General features: G+C 29.9%; 3 protein-coding genes and 1 long non-coding RNA gene across 5 annotated transcripts in view; 2 read left to right on the plus strand and 2 right to left on the minus strand.

The window, feature by feature from the left end:
- The first annotated feature begins 5,970 nt into the window (after positions 1-5,970).
- On the plus strand, positions 5,971-8,073 carry U2af38 (U2 small nuclear riboprotein auxiliary factor 38). Its single transcript, XM_015324522.2, has 5 exons — positions 5,971-6,147; positions 6,231-6,318; positions 6,438-6,504; positions 6,633-6,921; positions 7,009-8,073. Exons 1-5 carry the CDS (start codon positions 6,104-6,106, stop codon positions 7,244-7,246), a joined length of 726 nt encoding a protein of 241 aa, XP_015180008.1. The 5' UTR covers positions 5,971-6,103; the 3' UTR covers positions 7,247-8,073.
- A 492-nt stretch (positions 8,074-8,565) lies between these two features.
- On the minus strand, positions 8,566-12,894 carry LOC107068294 (transcription factor YY2). The gene is made up of 3 exons (XM_015324514.2): positions 11,239-12,894; positions 9,630-10,185; positions 8,566-9,517 (listed from the first exon to the last, which is right to left on the minus strand). The coding sequence occupies exons 1-3, from the start codon at positions 11,849-11,851 to the stop codon at positions 9,403-9,405; spliced, it is 1,284 nt and encodes a 427-aa protein (XP_015180000.1). The 5' UTR covers positions 11,852-12,894; the 3' UTR covers positions 8,566-9,402.
- Positions 10,192-11,100, plus strand: LOC149033734 (uncharacterized). Its single transcript, XR_016175963.1, has 2 exons — positions 10,192-10,441; positions 10,521-11,100. It is a non-coding gene; the product is annotated as an uncharacterized LOC149033734 (long non-coding RNA).
- Positions 12,895-13,401: 507 nt separating the features above from the next.
- Positions 13,402-22,716, minus strand: part of Eif4g (eukaryotic translation initiation factor 4 gamma) — a 33,621-nt gene continuing 24,306 nt past the window's right edge. For both annotated transcript variants that reach the window (XM_089170279.1, XM_089170274.1), the window contains exons 16-27: positions 22,380-22,644; positions 21,949-22,049; positions 21,699-21,853; positions 21,420-21,472; positions 20,828-21,069; positions 20,225-20,397; positions 19,935-20,014; positions 19,488-19,714; positions 19,237-19,374; positions 19,051-19,126; positions 18,770-18,919; positions 13,402-18,681 (exon numbers count right to left, since the gene is read on the minus strand). In XM_089170279.1, coding sequence (XP_089026405.1) covers positions 18,467-18,681; positions 18,770-18,919; positions 19,051-19,126; positions 19,237-19,374; positions 19,488-19,714; positions 19,935-20,014; positions 20,225-20,397; positions 20,828-21,069; positions 21,420-21,472; positions 21,699-21,853; positions 21,949-22,049; positions 22,380-22,644 — 1,875 coding nt within the window. In that variant the 3' untranslated portion in view covers positions 13,402-18,466. The remainder of the gene's footprint in view (positions 18,682-18,769; positions 18,920-19,050; positions 19,127-19,236; positions 19,375-19,487; positions 19,715-19,934; positions 20,015-20,224; positions 20,398-20,827; positions 21,070-21,419; positions 21,473-21,698; positions 21,854-21,948; positions 22,050-22,379; positions 22,645-22,716) is intronic.

Raw genomic sequence — 22,716 nt, forward strand, 5'->3', positions numbered from 1 at the left:
ATGCGACGCATATTTGCGATCGGCTTGAGATTCCTTACCGAATGGCGTAGGACCTGGTGGAACCGAATATTTTTCGTTACTTCTTTTCCTCGCACACTTTTCTTCTTCTTCTTCTTCTTCTCCTTTTTCTAAAAAAAAAAAAAAAAAAAAAAAAAAAAAAAATCAACTCGACAATATTGTCCTCTCGAATCTCTTTAGATATTATAATGTTTGACTACTTCTGTGAGGATTAATCTAATATAACAGAGATCTTCCAAATTTGTTTCAATGCATTTGTTTAAACGTTTTGAACGTTTTTAAAAAGAAATAAGAACAAAGAAGAGAGGAAGAGAGGAAGAGAGGAAAAGACAGATCTAATGAAATATATTGTATTTGGACGATTACTATTATAAGTATGTTTTGAGTAAACTCTAGCGGAGTCATACTTTGAGAACCGCCGCGTTTACGACCGTTTCGAAAAATGTTAATAGGTCGTTGACGTAACCAGAAGCAGACCTTTCTCGCGCCTTGTTCCTCGATGTCAGACTAACGTTTCATTGTAAACTTTTATTGCATAAACATTTATTCGTTCTTTTGAGTTTTTATATAAAGAATACCTTTTTTTTTTCTTTTTGTACAAAAAGTTTTGCAATTTTTGCTTTTGTAATATTTACATATTTTTTAATTTAAATTAATTAACAAGTTTAATTTTGCAAATATTTCATCATTTGAAATAAATGATCAAATTGTTTATCATTTGAAAAGTACAAGCTATCGTGATTTATTATATTTTAAACGTTAATTATTTTAATGAAAAAACAATAAAAAGAATTGAGCAATCAAATAAATTAGGAAAATAATAGATTATTTTGTATTGTTATCGAATATCTTCATTAGTATTTTATCTAGTTTACTGATAAAAGCGCTTCGTCTTAATGATTATTGTCATTGTTCTTTATTCTTACGTTTCCAAGTATCATATATACTTTTGTATATATATATATCGGACAAAGGCAGAAGAGAACAATGTACCTCGTTAAATATTTTGATACTTAGAAGATACAATATGCGATGACGCATACAAATGAATCGTCTCTAATCTAATACGATAAATCTTTGCTTGGAAGACGAACACGATGCGGTCTGTTAAGAAAAAATATACGTAGCATGAAAAATAGTTAGGAATGCGTCTACAATTTTTCCATCGAATAAAAATATTCCAACAGGATAACATGATGTACCACCAAAGAGGTGACATGATCTTGTTTCTTTTCTTTTTTCTCATGCCTGCCGCCACTTCTTTGCCAATCATGTTATCCTGTTAACGTTTCAACAAGATTTTATTGAAAAATTCAACAAATTGTTCATTCCTAACAGGATCGCATCATGTTCCAAGAGGTCGTACGTTTTTGATTGTCTTGTCAATTGTTTTTATCTTCTATCGATCATAGAAGAATACAAAATCAAACAAAGTAAGAAAATGGAAAGGTTTTAAGCTCTCGAACGATGTCGTTACACGTGTCTGTCTCACACTCTCAATTTCTCCCTCATTCATTACAAATCCATGCACAAGGTCAAGATCGTAAACTTTCATCCCTTGACATCCTCAATACCACATCCTTAGATTCGTCATATAGTTTTCAAGTTACTTTATCTTCTTCTTATCTTCTTTATCAACTCTTGTCCTTCATACTCTCATTTTTTTCCAATTAGAAAGCAATTGTGATAGTAGTAATCGATAATTATCTTCTATAAATCATTATTTTTATCTGTCCTAGTGTCTAACAATACTAATATAATAATTTCAAAATAATGGAACATTTCTAAAATTATGAATCATTTTGGAAGATTTATATTATTGGTTGTTGCCAATAACATGAGAACAATTTAACAATTGAATCTTAATAAATATCATTATATTCTATGTAATATGTACTACATTTGAATTCCCAGAAATTATTAGTGAACATTAATTTGACTGCATTAAATAGTTTAAAATTATACATGTATAATTGAACGTTTTTTTTTTTTTCTTTTTTTTTTTTTTTTTATAATAAAGCCATAGTAACTCGTGACCGAAGCATCCTAGTGTGAGTATATAAATGGATATATCAATTTAAAAAGAGATAACGCAACTGATACTCATGTTGATCGTTGGACAAGTTACCTATGAACATGCACGCTACTAATGTCAATATATATATATCTGTTGATAACAGAAGATTGAAATTGGTATCTAACAAACACGTTTTCCGTGAACGGTAATCCTGTTCTTTCGACAAAAAAAATACCGTGTGGTGCATCGATTCCTAGCCTCAACTTCAACGTTCAACTTCATCGTCGTAGTCGTAGTCGTAGTCGTAGTCGTAGCCGTCGTCCCCAGAAATCCAATGAGTACGCCAAAATTCCCTAGGGGCAGTCGGGTCAACAGGAAGTCAAGGCCACACGGTCAGTTGCACCGTGGTTCGTCGACGATATAAATAGATGCAGGCGACTGGTATCTATGTATCATCTATCTGCACGCATACCACCATCATATAACTATCCAAATGCGAATAAACATGGATTCCAAATTTGTGTCGAATGATACCAAAGAAAATCAATCCTATTGTATTTACCATTAATATCATTATTTATCATATTTCTCAAATGATGATCCCCTACTGTATAACAATTCGTATTACATGTTAGCCGCCTTATCAACTGTAACGTTTCGTTTATGAAATATATGAAAAATGTGATTCACGTACTGAGAAATTTTGTAATAAATTCATTTCATTCACTAACTATTATAACACTACAATTCTATATACAGATATACAGATATACAATGTATTGATTGAACAAAGTCATTTGTAATGTTGTATTCTTGTAACCGTTCGTTCAATTGAATTTATCTACGAAATGAGACCTATTGAAAAAAGAAAGAGGGAGAGGAGTGGTGGGAGATTGGTAAAAGATTGACCAAGAATATTTCACGAGGGTATTATATGCGTTTTATGAGAAAAGAAGAACGCTTATTGATCCGATAGGAGACCCTGGATGCACCGTTACGGCATCCGCTACGAAAACCGTAATCGCACTTTTGTATTTTTCCTACGATAACACGCACGAATAAAACAATGATTTATTCGTTTTATAATTCGTATTTATAATAAATGTTAGTGCCATTATTAAGATTAATAAGAAATGAAATATCTTTATATTCCAATGCTAAGACATATATTAATTCAATTATTTCTAAAGGATAGATATATATTGTTGATTTTCTATAGTTTCTATAGTTTCAATCGTTTCGTTCAAAATTACATCAAATAGTTTGATGAAAAATCTCAAGATTATTTGAAAGGAATTAGAAGTTTTCGTCAAATGTGAAAAGGTGAAAGTTCGAGTAATTGGAAGAACGTCATAGTCTGGGTCTCGCAAAAAATACAAGACAGGGGAAATGAATCGTTACCGTGGTGGTAAATCGAATAAGATGCATTTACAATAATTCCACAATGTACGAAAAAAGGGCAACGGATCGATGCAGGTTGCTTTGAGCTGCTTCGGTCAGCAGCAGCAGCAGCAGCAGCATTAAAATATATGTTGTGGGAGAGAGTAGAATGAGAGAAAAGGGGGGAAAAAAACAAACTACCTAAGGAAAAGAAGAAAGAAAGGAATAAAGAAAGAAGAAAGGAAAGAATGAAAGAGCAGGGTACGAAAAGGTTTCAACACACATTGGGGGTGATTTGTTCGGTAGAAGAGGAGAAATGAAAACTGAGGGTTGGTAGGTAGGTAGGTAGGTAGGTAGGTAGGTAGGTAGGTAGGTAGGTAGGAAGGTAGACAAGCAAGGAAGCAAGCAGGCAAGCAGATAGGTAGTAGTAGTCAAAAGCTCTGTCGAGGATAGAAAGAAAGTTGAGGGTGTAGAAGATGTAAGGAAAGGAAAGGAAAGGAAAGGTAAGGAAAGGAAAGGAGATAGGGATAAGGGTAAATCGACGGGTGTAGCCGTGCCTTTTGGGGCAGTGGCCCTTGCCGTGATGATTCCGAGGGTGAGAAGGGGCAGACGAGAGGACCTACGCGTTATTGAGCGGGCATTTCCCACAAAGCGCAGACGAGGGCAACCACCCCGTAGCGTCGCGGTGCAGAGTCCTCTCCCTACTCCTCCCTGGCTCTTCAACCCCCCGCCACGCCACTGTACCTTCTGGCAGCCCTCGTTTTCCTCGCGTCTCTTGCCCTTACCCACACCCTCACCCTCACCCTTTCACCCTCCTCCTCCTCTACCTCCACCTCTTCTACCTCTTCATCTAGCGTTCTCTCGCTTACGTCTACGACCCGTCTCCTCTGTCACTCTGTGTGTTTCCTCCCTTCCTTCCTACCTTCCTTCCTTCCTTCCTTCCTTCCTTCCTTCCTTCCTTCCTTCTTCTTTACCACCACCTCTCACTCACAACCCTATGGTTTACGCACGCATGCACGAATGCGTGCGCGAGCGCACATACGCACATACGCGTCCAGTTTCCACGGGGGACTAGCTTTATATTTCATTCTACTTCCTTCGAACGAAAATCCCTGTCCCTCTTTGAACCTTTCGAGAGTCGTCCTAACGCTTGTCCCTCCTCCTCTTCTTCTCCTCCTCCACCATCATGGATACACCCTGCATGTGTGTCCAACGTTTTAAATGAAAAAATTCACGTATATACTTATTTGTCCTCTTCTTTTTTCACCCTTGTAACTTAAGAGATTTATTTGTTCGCCTGGAAAAAAGAAAAAACAATTAATATTATACATTGTTATACATTGTTATTGTTTAATATTGTTTCATGTTCTATTAATAAAAGTAAAACTTGATTTTTGTCCTTTTTTAGCTTTCATCCTCGGTCGTCTCTTCAAATGTTATTTTCCCTTTTTAAAATGGCATAAATACGTTATTTTTTTGATAATCCGAAAAAAATGTAAATGCATCATCAATTTATACTGCAAGACGATGAATATTTTTTTTATGTTTGCATATATTATGAAAACTATTCTGAAATAATGTGAAAGAAATCGTAGATATATTTCAATATTTATTATTACAGTAATCATAGTTTTTAATTGTCGTGTTACCTCGTCATTCTTGTTGCGATTTTAATCATTATATAAAACATTGTTTCGTCGATATTATTATTATTATTATTATTCCATTTCCTTATAGTTTGTTAATTATCAATTATATAATCATTAATGCATGTGATAATTTTGTGTGATTTGTTGAACGTTAAGTTTATGAAATTTCATTTGTCACATGTTGTATGAGTATTTGTTGATCGTATGTTATATATATGATTTATGTGATATGGAGAAATATATTTCACTTTGAAAATCGATCACAGATATGAACGTTAGTTTAAAAATAATCAAATAACAAGGTCATCAATCTAATATCTCGATGGCTTATCTCTCTTCCTGCCGGCAGTCAAGTAGAACACAATAATAGTTACCACTTTTTACTTTTCAAATGTCGAATTAACGTTCGTGTTGTGCCCTCAAACGATTTATATCGAAAATAATAATCCTTTTAGTTATCGACTAATGGTATTAATTATAAAAGTTTTATTTAAAATCTATAGATGTCGCTCTAACGTTTATCCAAATAATAAAGAATTCTATAAAAAATCATTATATAAGAAATTCATGTTAGTTAGCATCGTGACCACCAGTGGGCGATAGTAGGTACTTTACGCCATGACAGTAGAAATCGCCAGCTGGTGGTCTCGGTGCTAACTACATTAAATTTCTTCTACGAAAAGTGTATTTCTAATTTTCTATATATTTTTTATTTTTTATATTTATGATATTTTTTATCATTGCCACTTTGTACTTTTTAAATATGAAATTAATGTTTTGTGTTGCCTTCTCAAAGGTTTTATATGGAAAATAACAAATAGTTTTAGTTACATCGATGAATGGTATTAATTGTGATAGTTTTTTTTTTAAATCTATAGATGGCACTCGATCGTTTACCAATCCCATTTATTTGACTGGTTGGGTCTAAGACGCCATTTTATAATAAACTGAAAGAGCGATAAATGCAATGTATTCCAGCTGTTGTTTGTAGCGTGTTTAGATTGTAGAATTAAAATCTAAACGTAAGAAATAATACGTAATGGCGGAATATTTGGCATCCATATTTGGTACTGAAAAAGACAAGTAAGCTTCGTTTTAACACTTTAAGTTAACACTCTGTATACAATATTAAACACTTAATTGATACATTTGATTGTTTGTTTTAGAGTAAATTGTTCATTTTATTTTAAAATTGGTGCTTGTCGTCACGGTGATAGATGTTCAAGAATTCACAATAAACCTACTTTCAGTCAAGTAAGTACAAGACACTCATTTTATTAGTTTGTTTGTTTTTTTTTTGTTTTGTTTGCTCATCAACCCTTGTGTATATAACTTATGTAATTGAGTAACAACATCATATTTTTCTTTTCTAGACATGTTTGTTGCAAAACCTTTATGTAAATCCTCAAAATTCTGCAAAAAGTGCAGATGGCTCTCATTGTACGTAGACAGTAAAAAAAAAAAAAAAAAAAAAAAAAAATAATATAAAAAAAAAAACATGTATAAGTATATTATCTTTATTGAAAAATCTTGATGTTACTTAAGGTTATATTTTAATCCAATTGCAGTAGTGGCAAACGTATCAGATGAAGAAATGCAAGAACACTACGATAACTTTTTTGAAGATGTGTTTGTAGAATGTGAGGATAAATATGGTGAAATTGAAGAGATGAATGTTTGTGACAACCTTGGTGATCATTTAGTCGGTAATGTGTACATCAAATTCCGAAGAGAGGAAGATGCCGAAAGAGCAGTCAACGATTTAAATAATAGATGGTTTGGAGGAAGACCAGTTTACGCTGAACTTTCTCCTGTAACCGATTTCAGAGAAGCTTGTTGTCGTCAATATGAAATGGGGTATGTCCAACAAAATCATCAATAATACATCTTCTATTCCCTTAAACCTAATAATAGTTGAAATCCTTGTGTTTATCCTATTTTCAGCGAGTGTACGCGTTCAGGATTTTGTAATTTTATGCACTTAAAACCTATTTCACGTGAATTGCGACGATATTTGTATAGTCGCAAAAAAGGTGGCAAAGGCCGATCAAGATCTCGATCCAGATCACGTGGTAGAGATAGAAAACGTAGATCAAGATCAAGGGATAGAAGATCAAGATCGAAGGATCGACGAAAGGGAAGAGATGACAAAGGTAGAGATGGTCGATCTGGAAGATATTAATAAACTTCAAATCAACAATATTTGCAACAATCATGGAACGTTATTCGCATAAACAACAAAAACTACACAACTACAACTACAACAACAACAACAACAACAACAAGAACAACAAGAACAACAAAATTAACTTATTCCTCTATTTCTTCTTCCTTTCTTTCCTTTTCCAAAATTGGTCATTTAGTCACACATCGTATTGTTACTTTCTATTATGAATAATAATACTAAATAAATGTATTATTTAATAAATTTGTAAGACAATAGAAAAGAATATAATAATGAAAATATTAATATTCGATTGATGCATCAAATGATCATTATTGTTTAAACAAATAAATTAGAAATAACAGTATTATTTTTATAGACAAAAGTTGCTTTAAATAATAATATTATTCAGTTATTTTTGCCAATAGATTTTTGCCCTAATATCGAGTCTATGTATACATAGTTAATAATATACCGTTTAAATAAAAAATAAAAAAATCGACGACGATTAATTATTCCTTTCAATTATTATGCTTATACTATGAAACCATTTAGTACAACTTTTGTTTATTCGAACGATTCTAAATAACAAATTTATGTGCAAGATATACATAGCAAAGCCTAGGCTAAAATAACGAAATATATACAAAATATACTAAAGTTAATAAAAGAAAAGAAAAAAACAAAAAAGAAACCAAATTAGTAAAAATTTCGTGACTAGATTTTATGAACAAGTAAATTACCAGCATTAGCAAGCAATATTGAAAAATTGCTTTGCTTAATAATGTAAAATACGACGAGACATAACAAATAATTGTGAAAAAAAACAAACAAACAAAAAATCACCCTGCGTGAGCCAACCTATTAAAATATAAAACTTATCAATATTATAAATCGTACTACATAAAATATATATTAATGTATGTAGTATAAGTTTTGAATATATGAGCAAATACTTGAAAACTATAATAATAGCAAAAAATATTGTCTTAAGCTCGTATTCAAAATTATCATTTCTAAATACAAATTATATCAATTATTCCTGTTAAACGAATATATTTATAAAAAACCATAGAGATATTTCTGTAAAGTACATTCATATTGTACCCAAGGAAAGTGCTTTACAGCAAATATTATTTATAAATCTATAAATTAAGTTTCGTTGGTAAAATTTTTCGCCATTCGATAATCATCGTCATTAAGCTAAATTATATATATATATATATATATATATTATATGCATATTTAACCGCCTGCATGTGTTGTGTTGCTCTATGTATAAAACTATGATATGCAATTTATTATGAATAATAGTGTAATGAAAAATGCACGCTACATAGACTATTAAATACAGTTAATATTAAAACTATCTATATCTATTGCTTTATTCTGCAATCCGACAACACATAAAATACAATTATAAATATGATTTTATGAATGTACACACTCGTACGTTGTTTTAAAAGCTTTTTCATATTTCCGAAATGACTATTGCACGAATGATGATTAAACTTTCGATTCATTTTGCGAGGCTGACAATACAATATGCATCCTTCTTCTTCTTTTTGTTTTTTTTTTTGTTTTTTTTTTTTAAATTTAGGATAATACAACTAACACGAGATTATTGTCGACAACGCGACAATATTACGGTAAATGGCGTACAAGATCTGTTGTACTAAAATGGTACAATTGAGAGTCTAACAGAACAAATGTATTTTGTGGGTTTATTCTTCATTTGAATTTCTCCAAAATATACTGTATACAATATTTTACTTTAATTATAAATATGTACAGTTACACATTACGACGGCGCACTAGATTTCTTTTTCTTTTTTTTTTTTCTTCTTTTTTTTAAAAAGTCTGACTTAGCACAGAGCAATGTGCATCGTTTCACCTCGCATTGTCTTAAAAAGTACACACTGTTTTTATCAATGAGTTTTGGAGAGCGCAATAACTCTCTGTGTTTTTTTAGTTAATCCATATCTAAGCACAGAGGTATTAATTATTTATTTAATTAACAACTCATTCTCTTACCATAACTAATAGTTTTACGGACTGATTTTCCTTTGCCGCTTGCTGTATCTTGAAAATATTTACACTGCTTATGTTAATAATTAGTGGTTATGATATTCCATAATAGATTCACTGGGATACGAGATCAATATTTGGGGGGGCTAATCAGCATAGACAATGAATTGTTGATTATCCACATCCGCAACCTCCACTTGGACGAATTGAGGTTGTTGAAGTTGAATTTGTTGTACTTGTCTTCCAATGGTATTCCGCGATCTACGATTTATATATATAGATATATATATAGATATAATGCATGTTTATAATATACGAAATGTATCTCTAATTTAAAGAAAAATGTCGTAAAAAAGAAAAGTGTTAAACTTACTTAGCCTTGGCATGGGTTAATATGTGTGATTTAAGATTCGTAGATTGTGCAAACTTTTTGCTACATCCATCAAATGGACACACATATGGTCTGTCACCCGTGTGGATTCTTACATGGGTACGCAAATTAAAATCGAGGCTAAATCTTTTGCCACAACCTTCGAATGTACATTGAAAAGGTTTCTCCCCGGTGTGCACTAACTGGTGCCTCTTCAATTTGGAACTTTCAACAAATGCCTTCCCACATTCTGCACATACATGTACTCTAGGTCCATGCGTATGTAAGTGTTTACGCATAGCACTGTTGTCCCGAAACATTTTAGAACAGCCTTTGTGAGGACAAGCAATTGTGCGTTCTACGCCATCCATAACGGGTGGCTTGCGTACTTTCAATTTATGACCAGGTCTGGCAAATTCTGCTAACTGTTTAGGATCTGATAAATCGAGACCAGGCATTCCATCGGAAACAGAACTTCCAGAATGATTAAACTTTGTATTTGATTTGCCAGTCATATATTCAGTGAAATCTGGATCAGGTTCTGGATTAGAGCCTTCATCTGTAACATCGGATAAATCATCAATTATTACGATACCTTTCGTTATTCTAATGTATTATTAAATTCTGTCTACAATGATTCTCAATCTCTTGTAAATGAATTAATAGCCTATAGCTTCTTCTAAATATTTTCAAAAAAAAAAAAAAAGAAAAAAAAAAAGAAAAAACTGTCTGTGCATACTTAATCAATTTACTTGGATAAAGATCGTCTTAACAGGTTATCAAAATATCTGCAAATAAGAAAGGATATAAAAAAGGTACGTTGTTTCTTTCATATGTAACTGAAAAATATACTCTTTTAATTCTTTTCATTCATTATTTTCTTTTTTCCTATAGCGTTATAATCTTTTTCGTTAACAATGACTAAAGGAGGATGATATTCTAAACAAGTTAAAAGAGGAATAGAAAAAAAGAAATACTGAAAAAAAGAAAAAAGGAAATAGGACGCGATAATTAATATAGAAAAAAAAATAAATGAAAATTGAATATAGGGAAAAACGCATTTAAAGATCGAAAGAGATAGGAGAGAGGGACGGTGTGTGGAGTGGGGAGTGGGCAATGGGCAGAGAGAGAGAGAGAGAGAGAGAGGGCAGGGGGAAAGAGCTCCATTACGCGTAGAACGACATTCCGACGCCATTTTACTCCTCAAGAGGTAAATTAAGCAAAAGAAGCCATTTTCAAAATATGGCTGCCCCCTGGCAGCATAATGGCGTTCCTTCGATCAAAACAAACAACGCAGACTGTCAACGTTGTGACTACGACGAAAGGAATAATCGTGCAAACCAAGAAAAGTTATTCTTTTGAGCTTAAGCAAACGAAATTGAAGTATCGATTTGGTCGACCTACCGGAAGTACGTTAACGCTGTCGTGCATTGGGGTATATTATAGCCGTTAGAAACACAAGCAGATAGGCGGCGAGTTTATATATAAAAAGCAATTGTGAAGAAATAACATTCAATATAAGAGGATTCATTTAGTAATAAAATAATAATCATAATAATAATAATAATAATAAGAAGAAGAAGAAGAAGAAGAAAATTAATGGAAAACTTACCATCATCAGTACCAGATGCCCACATCGTCACCGAAAATTCACCTTCCAGGGTTTTGATTTGCACTTGCTTCTGCTCCCACTTTCTTGTTTTCGTTTCCGAACCCATCTCACCAAATATTGCGTGATCGGATGTACGATATCTGGCAGCTCCACCTTTCCTAGCCTTCTTCGTACCCTTTCTCGATGGTCCAGGACTCGATTCGACATAAATATCGTTCTCCGGTACGGGTATTTGATCGTACACGCTTAGCGGATCGGCGCCGACGATTTCCTCTTGCGTCTGTAGAATGATTTCTTCACGGCCTGGCTCAGGTAATGGTTGCAATGCGATCATCGGCTGCCCATCGTCCCCTTCTATAGTCGTTTCCACCGTCTCGCAAGGTATTTCAACCGGTATTGTTTCAATTTCGACCTCCTGGATTTCTGGCTCGACTTCGGTTATTATGTCCGAGGACGCCATATTAATCTCCGCTGACGCCATGTTACTAATCAAAATGGCTGGCCTCGGATGGTCGCGCGACAAGCGGCCCTGCGACGCAAGTGTCACGTGATCCTCAACTCCTACCACCATTGTTGAAAGCACAAGACCCTCCTCAGTGCATTCTCGCGCCATCTTTTTAATGGCTGAACAAATATATTTCAAGATGGTCTCTCAACACAACAGATTATAAAATATACTCTCTCTCTCTCTCTCTCTCTCTCTCTCTCTTCTACTATATCGCGTTGTTAATAGTATACTAAAAACGCATTATAATTTGTAGAATGATTAAAAACAACGTTAAATAAGAATATATAAATATATATAGCTAAACGCGTGATCGTTTTCTTATGACCAACACGAGTGCACGAGTGTTAAATATAATAAGTTGAGCGTTTAACCAACATTATATTAAATATACTGAATTTTTCACATACACACACGCACCATAAACAGTCTTCTCTCTGAAATTCAATCGGTTCAAATAGTTTTGTTTTTTTGTATATTTTGTTTGTTTTTATTTTAATGAACAATATTATTACTCTTGACTACTAAACCAAAAATTATTGACAATATTTTTGTCTACCTACGTTTATTATGTATTTCTTGTCGTTAACTTTTTTTTTTCATTATTTTACAGGACAATCGAACGAACGGTGTTTCGGTAAAAAATAAAACTTAAATAATTTTTCTTTGTACATGTCACGAGATCATTATATATTTAAAACAAAGAACAAACGATTCAAGACGTGAGATAATCGATACCATGCGCGATTCCTTTTATTCGGTATTTTCAAATAATAATTTGTTAATAATTTGTTAATAATTTGTTAATAATTTTGCACACTTATTCATTCTCCAATCTTTAATACACTTTTGCACTTTTTTGCTTTATTATGACGATCATCATCATAATCATCATTATATCATCGGATATAAGTGGTGCGATTAAAATACTACTTCTAATACACATATAACCTAAAAAACAATATTTTTAAAAAGATCAAAAATAAAATCACTATCGTTAATGTTTAAATAAGAATTAAAGTTAACACGTCCGATATGTAAATGTTTTAATAGTAACAAGGTGATATACGAATAATACGAAACAACCTAAACACTTATAGTCGTATCTATAATCTACGTATCGGTCACTACTCTTATACCGTGGCGCTATCTGGTGTAAGAAAATGTACATCCCGCCCACCCCATTTAAATAAGTAATTACGAACAATAAAAAAGATTATTTATACCGGTTCTCTATGCACCTTTCTATTGAAATTTTTCTATACTTTATTATTATTATTATTATTATTATTATTAATTGACATTAGGAATTGGAAAGTTCATTACTGCAAATAATGATTGTTTTTCCTATTTCATTTAAAAAATAAATTTCAAATTGATAAGTAACGTCCTTTTGAAAGATTTCAACTAGTCAAAGTTAGATTTGTTAATAAGTTAGAAATAAATAAAGATTATAAATCAAATTTAACAAAATTTGTGGGATTATTTTGTTACTTACTTTTAAAATAATATACACTCCTTTACTTCCTGTCTACTATTATCTACATATATAACAATTAAAATTGAAAATAAATTCTAGTCAAAATATATATATACGTTTACAAATCCCATACACGTTCGTATAGAAAAACAAAAAATAAATTGACAACGATATGGCATGGAGTTGTTCATTTTTTTTTATTTTTTTTCCATAGGCATATTTATTATAGAAGTTTTTTTTTATGTGTATACTCGCGTCGTCTGTTTTTACTCTATAAGTTCCTAGTAATATTTTTTTTTTTATGTATATAATATGTATATATGTACATATATACATATGTATACATACACATACATATGTATATATGATGTATGTACACACACATATATATTCATCATCATTATGCCAAATTTGTCTTCTTGCGTGTCAATTGTATTATGTGTAGTGTGTGTGTGTGTGTGTGTATCGTCATGTTTTTTTTTTAATGTGTATAAATATGTACCCCTAAGTACACATGTTATATATATATATATATGCAAGTGTTCATCATACGCGTTATTTGTTTATAGCACGATGGTCTTATTTATGTATAACGATATACGAAAGACCATAATCGCATTCCTACCAATCTCCAGCCTATTTAGTTGTTTTACAATCGGAGCTTACATTATTTTATTTATTTATTTATTTAATTAATTAATTAATTAATTATTTACTTATTTATGTACACTAAATTACCATCTCTCATACACTCCTTTTTTTTTATCTCACACACTCTTTCTTTTTCTATCTATCTATCTCTCTCTCTCTCTCTGTGCATCCAATTTATATTCCACGTGTTATATAAATAAACACGTCCTCTTATCCTAATCATCATCATCATCATCACCATCTCTCATCACCATTTTATATAATTAATTATAAATTAGTATAATTTTTATTTATCTATATTATATAGCTCACGCCTATTGTTTCCTTCCTTTTTTTTTTATTTCTTTCTTGAAATTGAATTATACATTTTGTTGTTGTTGTTGGTTGTCTCGTCAAACGATACATTCTATCCAGGTGTATAAAGTAGAATGTGTTCATTCAAGGAGAGACACGTGGGTGTATGTATGCAAGTAGTTTTTATATAATCATGCTAAATTCTTGTCGATCGTTTTTTTTTTTATTAGCACTGGTGCCATTGTTTCTCTGTTACGATTTTTTTTTTTTTATTTCTTTATTTTTTTATTACGAATTCGATCAAACGAATATATACTCATTTTTATTACAATAGATGAAGTTGAAAAAAAGATAAAAAAGAAAAAAGAGGAAAAATCTGATCTCTTTTGTCCATTTGTTTCTCTCATAAACTAACTACTACTCTCTGTTATCACTTGTATCCTCTCCTTTTTTTCATGCTTTTAACGATGACAAACAAATATCATGATTATAATATATTTTATACAATTATAAAGAAAAATTTATCAACATTATATTAAGAAGAAAAAAAAGAAATTAAATGAAATGAAATAAAGAAATAAATAAAGAAAGAAAAAATAAAGCGATTGCTAAAAATGATATTTAATTTATAACAATTACGCACAAGCGGTTCTCCAACGCAAAAAAAAAAACAAAAGAAAAAAACTACACAAAATTACATTATCCAAATAATAATAATAATAATAATAATAAACTTATATATAAGAAAGAAGAGAACCGCTGACATGCGAAAAAGGAATAATAATAATAATATAATAATAATATACTTAAGAATTACCTTAAGTGACAAATAAGATATAATCTTTGTATAGTTTCATATGTATATATATATATATATGTATATATATATATACATATAAAATAACAATGATAATATCTGTCGGACCCTTAATAATAAACACCTCCCCTAACCCCCTTTTTTTCTTCATCGTGAGAGTCGCCGTAGAATAATAATATTTCCAGCGAATTATTATGTACAACATATTTAATTATATATATGAACAATTATACTATATATATATATGTATATGTATATATATATATTATCCTAAGAGATAATTAAACATAGTCTTTCCGTTCTTTCGTTAGAACATGCACATATTTTATGAAAGTCAAATCCGTAGAAAAAAGTTAAAATAAACTATATATTTTTTTTTTCTTTTATAAGGAATGAAAAAGCACATTCGATTTTCTTGGTTATGGTTTTTTTTTTTTTTTTTTTTAGTTTCGTTTGTTTGATCTCGTTATTTTTACGTTTATATTATCATCATCCGTCTTGATTGTGTGTTGTGTGTGCTGCCGCTATGTTTTTTTTTATTTTTTTTTTTTTTAATTTAAAAAGCAATCACGCTTTTTCTCGCATACAGAGATATAGACAGTTTTTTTTTTTTTTTTTTTTTTTTTTTTTAAGCGGACAACAATTATCGACAAAACATGAGTTGGTATTTTTGTTAGTTTTGTTTCGTTTCATTTCGTATAATAATAATACTCCAATGTCTAGTTGAGTTTTATTATTTGTTGTTTATATTCATACGTATAAATTGCAATTGAAACCAATTTTCTTCATTCTACTTTTTTTCCATTTCATACGAATAATAAATGTTATTGTATACTTTGAGAATGAGAGAATCATTTTGCACATTATATCATTATAATCGATATAAGTAATTAGTTTTATACAATTCCAAAGTGCACCGATTATGTTGTGTGTGTTATATGTGTTTGTATTGTGTGTCACATGGAACATGATGCACAAACGATTCATTCCCATCTAATTATACTTAGCTCCTCTTCTTCTTCTTCTTCTTCTTTAAAGACTGGTTGTAAATAGCTAGTGTTAAAAAATAGCGCCTTAATATGCACATCACATTTCTTTTATAATATGCACTATTATTATATCATCATCATCATCACCATCTTCTTCTTCATCTTCTTCTTCTTCCATTATTTGATCTCTTCATTAGCACACTTTTTGTCTAGGCTATATAAAGTCCTACAATTTTTTCTGTGTATCTTTTTTTTTCCTTTTTTTTCCTTTTTAGGTTTTTTACTTATATCGCGTTTGAACACTGCTGCTTCTATTTCTCTCTTCTTCTTCTTCTTTATCTTCTTTTTAATACGATACATTTTGTTATTTTCAAAGATATACACATTATTATATTTCCGTGTGTGTGTGGGTGTGTGTGTTGAGTGAGTGTATGTATAATAACGTTTATTTTTAAAATAATAGGAAGAACCACATTTTGTATTTGTTATTCGTATCATCAGACTTGATTTTTATCATCTATTTTATCATCGGAGCTTCGTAAAATCGTGGAAATTTTTCTTCGTTTAAAATTGACCGCTCGTGGCTGGTTTTATTGTTTTCCCCCATTTCTTGTCTTCATTCAATTTGTTATAATCTAAATATCATTGTGTGTAGTAGCACTTTGGTTTTAATTGTTGTAAATGTTTCTTTTTTCTCTTCGTTCGTTTTGATGTGTAAGTAAAAATATATATAACACAAAATTCGTAAACCAAATGTTTGTTGTTTTCTTTTCCCATAATTAAGAAATAACATATTTTCAGTTCCGTTATTATTATTATTTTTTTAGCGATCGACCATTATCAGAAAACACTTTGCGAGATATAAGAAAAATCATTTGATACTATATATATATATATATATATATATTTTACTTTTATTCATTTACTTTTGTTCTTCTTCCTTTATTTATTTTAATCTTAAAACCGTTTCAATGAATCATTATAATTATCTTGCATCAATTTTCATGATCTTCTTTATCTATGTACAATATGTGTGTGTGTGTGTGTGTGTGTGTGTCGTCATTATATAAACGGACCGGAATAATGGCGATGTGTTTTAAATCTTATTTTCTATTAGCAATACATATATGTATATATAAATACCATTAATTTATATTGTTATTAAAAATACAAAAATTCTTTTCGTTTATAATATTTAAGACGTTATTACACTCTCAGTTAATTTTAATATTCAATAATAACTAAGTAACATAATAATTTAACTAGTAAAATTATTTCATTAATATATATATATAATTAATCTAATTAATCATAATAATAATAATAATAATAATAAGAATAAGAATAAGAATAAGAATTGATTATTTTTCTGTTTTTTCTTTTTTATACAGATTAAATTAATTATTCATTACGTTACAAATTTACATTTACAGCAATTAATAAGAGTTTAGAGATATAAAATAAAAAGTTATATTTGAAATTTAATATTTTATTAATTAAATATATCTGCAAAATTTACAACTTGGAAATAAATTTAGAAATATTGAAAAAAGGACCGTATAAACAAAAGATTAAATTAGCTCATTTTATAAATGTGTGTGTCGTCTTCCTCCTCTCTCTGTTAGAAGAGTAGTTAATATTGCGAGAAATAAGCTAATTTATTTTCTTATCTTTCATTTTTTTGTTTTAAATTATAAAACACCCGGGGGAGGGGTGGGCGGCTGAATACAACCGAATGATAGCTGCGCACGTGCGTCGTACAGGTGTTGTAATATTATAATAAATGTAACAAATATAATCTAGAGAATTTAATGATGCGATTATAAAAATCAATGAAGTAAAAGATATATTGTCAAATACAAACGAATATATAATAACCGTGTTTAAAAAAAAAAAAAAAAAAAAAAAAAAATACGCTATATAAATAACGATGATATAAAGATTAATTAATAATTATGGTACAGAGGTAAAAATGTGCAAGATAATTATTATACATAATTCATTGAAATGGTTTTAAAGTTTAAATAATAAGGCCTAAAAAAAAAAAAAGGAAAATAATGAAGCACAAGTAAACAAATAAAAATAAAAATTTGACAATACTATATATATATATAGTATTATATATAATGTCGGCGTTTTCTTCTTCAATAATCAATTAATTGAATAATTGACGACGATTATATTATTTTTCATTTAAAAACCTCTCTCTCTCACTCTCTCTCTCTCTCTCTCTCGCGTGATTTGATTTCCTTTTTCTTTTTTTTATGTTTCCTTTTCTGAAAATTTTGTATTTTATTATATAGTTTTAGATAAGACCGTCGCGTGTTTCAAATAACTATTTGAAAAAAATAATAGTCATTTGAAAGAATTTGTATTATGTGTAAATAATTGTTTATTCATTTTCTTTCTTTAGTTGTTTTTTTTTTCTTCTTTTTGTTTGTTTACTCGAGAAAAAAATGTCCTGTTTTTATTCCTTCTAAGACAATGCACCGTCAAAAGTGATCGGAATTTACGTTGCTCGTTCCGTCCTCAACACTAGAACTGTCATCAGCTTCTTGTAAAGATGTGAAGAATGCAGTCAGTGTCATAATCGCTACACTGTGACCTTCGTGTTCTGCTGGGTCTTCACCCTTTTGCCAAGCCAGAAATGCATCGGAGGATATAATATTGTCCCCTGATAATTTGTTTATAACGCTTCGAAGGATGCCTATTATTATAAAACATACAAATTATATAAAAAGAGATATACATGTTTTGTTTATTTTGCCAAAGATCAACATAACCCAAACACTTACCTAAGGGGAATTCGATTTTTGTCATGTAAGCTTGAATAGCATACAAGCATTGTAATTCTAGTACTTCGTCGGTATCGACGTACCGATGAATCAAATTTTGTAAATTACTGAATGTGTTTTCGTTTAATTTCCACGTATCATTAAACGATACTGCAAAAAAAAAAAATATATATATATATATATAAATTATCCATTGTAATTATAAAGAGAAGAAAATCGAGTAAATGTTTGTAATAATGTAAGAGTTATTAAAATATAAACATTTTAATGATAATATATACCTATTGATGTTTCTAAGATGGCAGTCATTAATATTCTTATGAATTTTGGATCCTTAACTCTATCATCCACAAATTCCTATAATAATAAAAAAAGAAAAAGAAAAAGAAAAAGAAAAGGAAAAAGAAAAAGAAAGAATATATTATTTTGTAGTTATCCATAGAGAAAAATAAAAAAACAATACTAACTGTTATCCAATTATTGATTTGATCGAAAGACTTTTCCTTCATTAACTTTCTTAGATGTTCGTGTATCTGCTGTAAACTAAGCTCGTCTTTGTTAGAGCTTTTGGCACTATTATAATCTCCAATCAGGAATTCTAGGTGCTAAATAAAGAAAAAAAAAAAGTGGAAAAATAATTTAGAATAAGTTAAAGAAACATAATACTACTATTAATGAATGACACAATGCAATTGTTATAATAACAAAATAATCTTACATATTCCTTAGCAATCTTATCAATGCTTTCCCTTTCAGAATCGATAATATCATTTATTGAAAGTCTGCTTTGGTCCCATTTATCTGCAACCCATTTGGATCCTTTTTCTTGACATAATTTAGCTAATAACTCTCCAAGAAGTTTTCCTGCACCACCTTGACTCTTTAAGCTTATAAATATACTGTTCATTTCAGATAATGGCATAATTTCTTCTTTTAATGGATGAGCTGAAATAAAGAAAAAACCAAATATTCCTGGGTTAGAATAATATATTTTATAACAACGAATCATTTTATTGATTTTATTTTCATATCAGGCCTGTTGAGCTATAAAAAAACCCGCATGGTTGTATTTCTATGGTATTATATGAGGTCATCATAATTTTATTATATTAAATTATTTCATTATAAGCATTGTACAGTTTATTAAGAAAAATAATATACTTACTTAATACTTCTGCTAGATAAGTCCAAATCCTAGGTATGTCGATGATTAAGTCATCTACAAGTTCCAAAACTTCGCTGAATCTAGAAAAAAAGAAGAAGAACAATTACGATTATTAATAGTTGAACTTTTATAAAGAAAGAAATCTTTTTCTTTGTCAATATTTTCAGTATCCTTTTGGCTATAAAAAGAACATCAAGATATTTTTATCTTTTCTCGAAAAGAATTTTATCATCATATATCAACATTAATTGAAATATATAGAAATATAATAATGTTAATAAACAACTTACCCAGCTTTCAAATGTTGTAAAGGCATAACATTTTTCTTAATCAACTCTAACATAAGTCGTGAAACTCGTTCTCGTTCAGGGGGAGATTTTTCAAGAACGTAGTTAATTGATTCACGTACGAATTTAGTAAACGTGGTATTATCGAAAGTTTGAATTACGTCAGAGATAGCATTCTGTAAAGGATAAACAACGATGATGAATAATAAATAAATATTCATATAATATAATACTTGCTTTTAAGATTTGCAAAGAAAATAAAAAAAAAAAAAAAAAAAAAAACCAATTCAACATAATTAATACGTTGAAATAATGCTACGTTATTACACAACACTGTTCACGTGTGATAAAAATATGTTAAAATGTTAAAATAAATGATCTGTCCACTCTTCAATAATTATAGTAACACTAAATAATAGTAAAATAAATTTACTTTGTTACTACGATGGATTAAAGAGAAGGTATTGCGTATTATAGCATGCTTATGACTCAAGCATCTCTCAAAAGTCAAAGAGATGGATCTAAGGGGCATGCATATATATACAATGCATATATATATGTAGAAAATATGAAAACTTTGTGTGTACGATTGAAATAGAAACTTACCTCTAAACTGTGTTCCCTTAGATAATCTTTTAGTATGGAATTAAAAACTTTGTCAAATTCTTCTTCCGATAATGGAGGTTTTTGATTACTAGTCACAGGTGGCGACGATGCCGACGACTTCAAAGACTGTGTTGGCATAGATACACTTTGACTTTGAGCATTGTCTAATAATGAACTTTCTCTACTAGATGATGCCCCACCACTACTTAATTGGTGGCTTCCATTTCGAGAACTTCTACCATCTGTTTACAAAATCAAATTATCAATTAATCAAATTAGTTCTTTTTTTACATTATATTTATAATGAATCATTTGATATATTGATTCAGTATCCTTTTGGCTATAAGTACAAATCAGTAAACCTCTCTTAGGTTTTCTACTCAATTAAATTTATCATCATGTCAAATAATATATATAGATTAAAGAAGTTTCCAAAAATAAATGTTTAACACTGAGCTAACCGAATATGGGTTCAATATATTTTATATTTTTCATTGTATTTTATTTCAATTAGAAATTAAATTGTTAGTTTTGATCGGTCAGTCAAGTGATAACATTTTCATTAATAATATAATTTGTTGATGATACATACCATACGATGATTTATAATCCCGTCCATAATCTCTGGGACCAGTAGATCTCGATCTAATATATTTGTTAAAAAGAAAAACAGAAAAATTCTTAATATAATTGAACAAGAAATTTCAGAAATATATATATATATATATGACAAAATATAACTTCAGATTAATTTGATAATCATAAAAAGTAGAAGAAGAATTCAGAAACTCTAGTCTGTAATGGAGAATCATCATATTCTAAATATCAATTGATCCAAAATATGACATTAAAAGAAAAATGTAATATGTACCCAGAAAGAGGAAGAGGAGGCATTCTTCTGTCTTGTTCAATAGTATTTATATTTTCAAGCAATGCAAACTTGTTGGTTGAATTTTTGGTGTTATTTGTCGAAGTTTTCCACATAAAATAGTTTCTACTACCCAGGATAAGGTCATCTACTGGAGTCTATACAAAAAAAAAGAAAAGAAAAGAAAATGATTATTTTTACAAATTACAAAATGTCTCTTATTGACTGACTTAACTTACAGTTTTTTACTTACAGTTTTTTGTCTCAGTTTTGCTGTCTCAACAGAATAAGTTTGTGGTCTCGCTCTACCTACAGCTTGACACCACCCACCTTCATCGGTGGCTCCAAATCCTCCTACAATACGAACATTCATTTGTTAAATAATACTTCTTAGATATCTAAGATAAATAATATATTAGTTGTTATTAAAAACTGTAGTTGAGATTAACAAAAAAATTGTGTTAAAAGCCATGATAGATATATATATTACCAACTACAATAATCTTTTTATGTTTCTACTTGCTACTAATCAATTACCAAATTTGAAATTTTAATTTATTAACAAAAAAAATTCTACATATTACAAAATAATAGTTGAAAATTACTATAAGGCTATATACAACTGTCAGTATTTAAGTTATATAGATACATGATAAATTATAATAAAAATGTCATTTAACTAACGATTTCTTTTTCGATCAGCATTACGATCATCTTTTCTAGGTGCATTCAATGGAGTATTCGTGAGTTGTGTATCAAGCCTTTCCGATTCAACTTCCTTCTGAATTTGATCGATTGTTTTAGGATTACTATCATCTCTCCTTGGCACCCATTTGTTCGCCCTCAAGTCAATAACATCTTGTAGCATAAAACGAATTCTAGAGCTGATTTTACTTTGTCCACGTCGACTAACGATTTCTGACATTTTGCAAAAATAATCTTGCATCTCCTATTGACAAAAATATACGTTTTGTTTATGACAATATATTATCATCATCCTAATTAAATATAAAAAAAGTAT

Source organism: Polistes dominula, unplaced genomic scaffold (genome assembly GCF_049000335.1).
Source record: "Polistes dominula isolate Pdom_NZ unplaced genomic scaffold, Pdom_raw_medaka contig_29, whole genome shotgun sequence".
In the NCBI taxonomy this organism is placed as follows: Eukaryota; Metazoa; Arthropoda; class Insecta; order Hymenoptera; family Vespidae; genus Polistes; species Polistes dominula.

Excerpts from the sequence above, each read along its gene's own strand:
- U2af38 (XM_015324522.2), top strand. The coding sequence starts at position 6,104 with ATGGCGGAATATTTGGCATCCATATTTGGTACTGAAAAAGACAA. Across the intron at positions 6,319-6,437 it reads ATAAACCTACTTTCAGTCAA|ACATGTTTGTTGCAAAACCT; the intron begins GTAAGTACAAGA and ends TTTCTTTTCTAG. Across the intron at positions 6,505-6,632 it reads AAGTGCAGATGGCTCTCATT|TAGTGGCAAACGTATCAGAT; the intron begins GTACGTAGACAG and ends ATCCAATTGCAG.
- LOC107068294 (XM_015324514.2), bottom strand. The coding sequence starts at position 11,851 with ATGGCGCGAGAATGCACTGAGGAGGGTCTTGTGCTTTCAACAATGGTG. Across the intron at positions 10,186-11,238 it reads GGCATCTGGTACTGATGATG|ATGAAGGCTCTAATCCAGAA; the intron begins GTAAGTTTTCCA and ends CCGATGTTACAG. Across the intron at positions 9,518-9,629 it reads TTAACCCATGCCAAGGCTAA|ATCGCGGAATACCATTGGAA; the intron begins GTAAGTTTAACA and ends TATAAATCGTAG.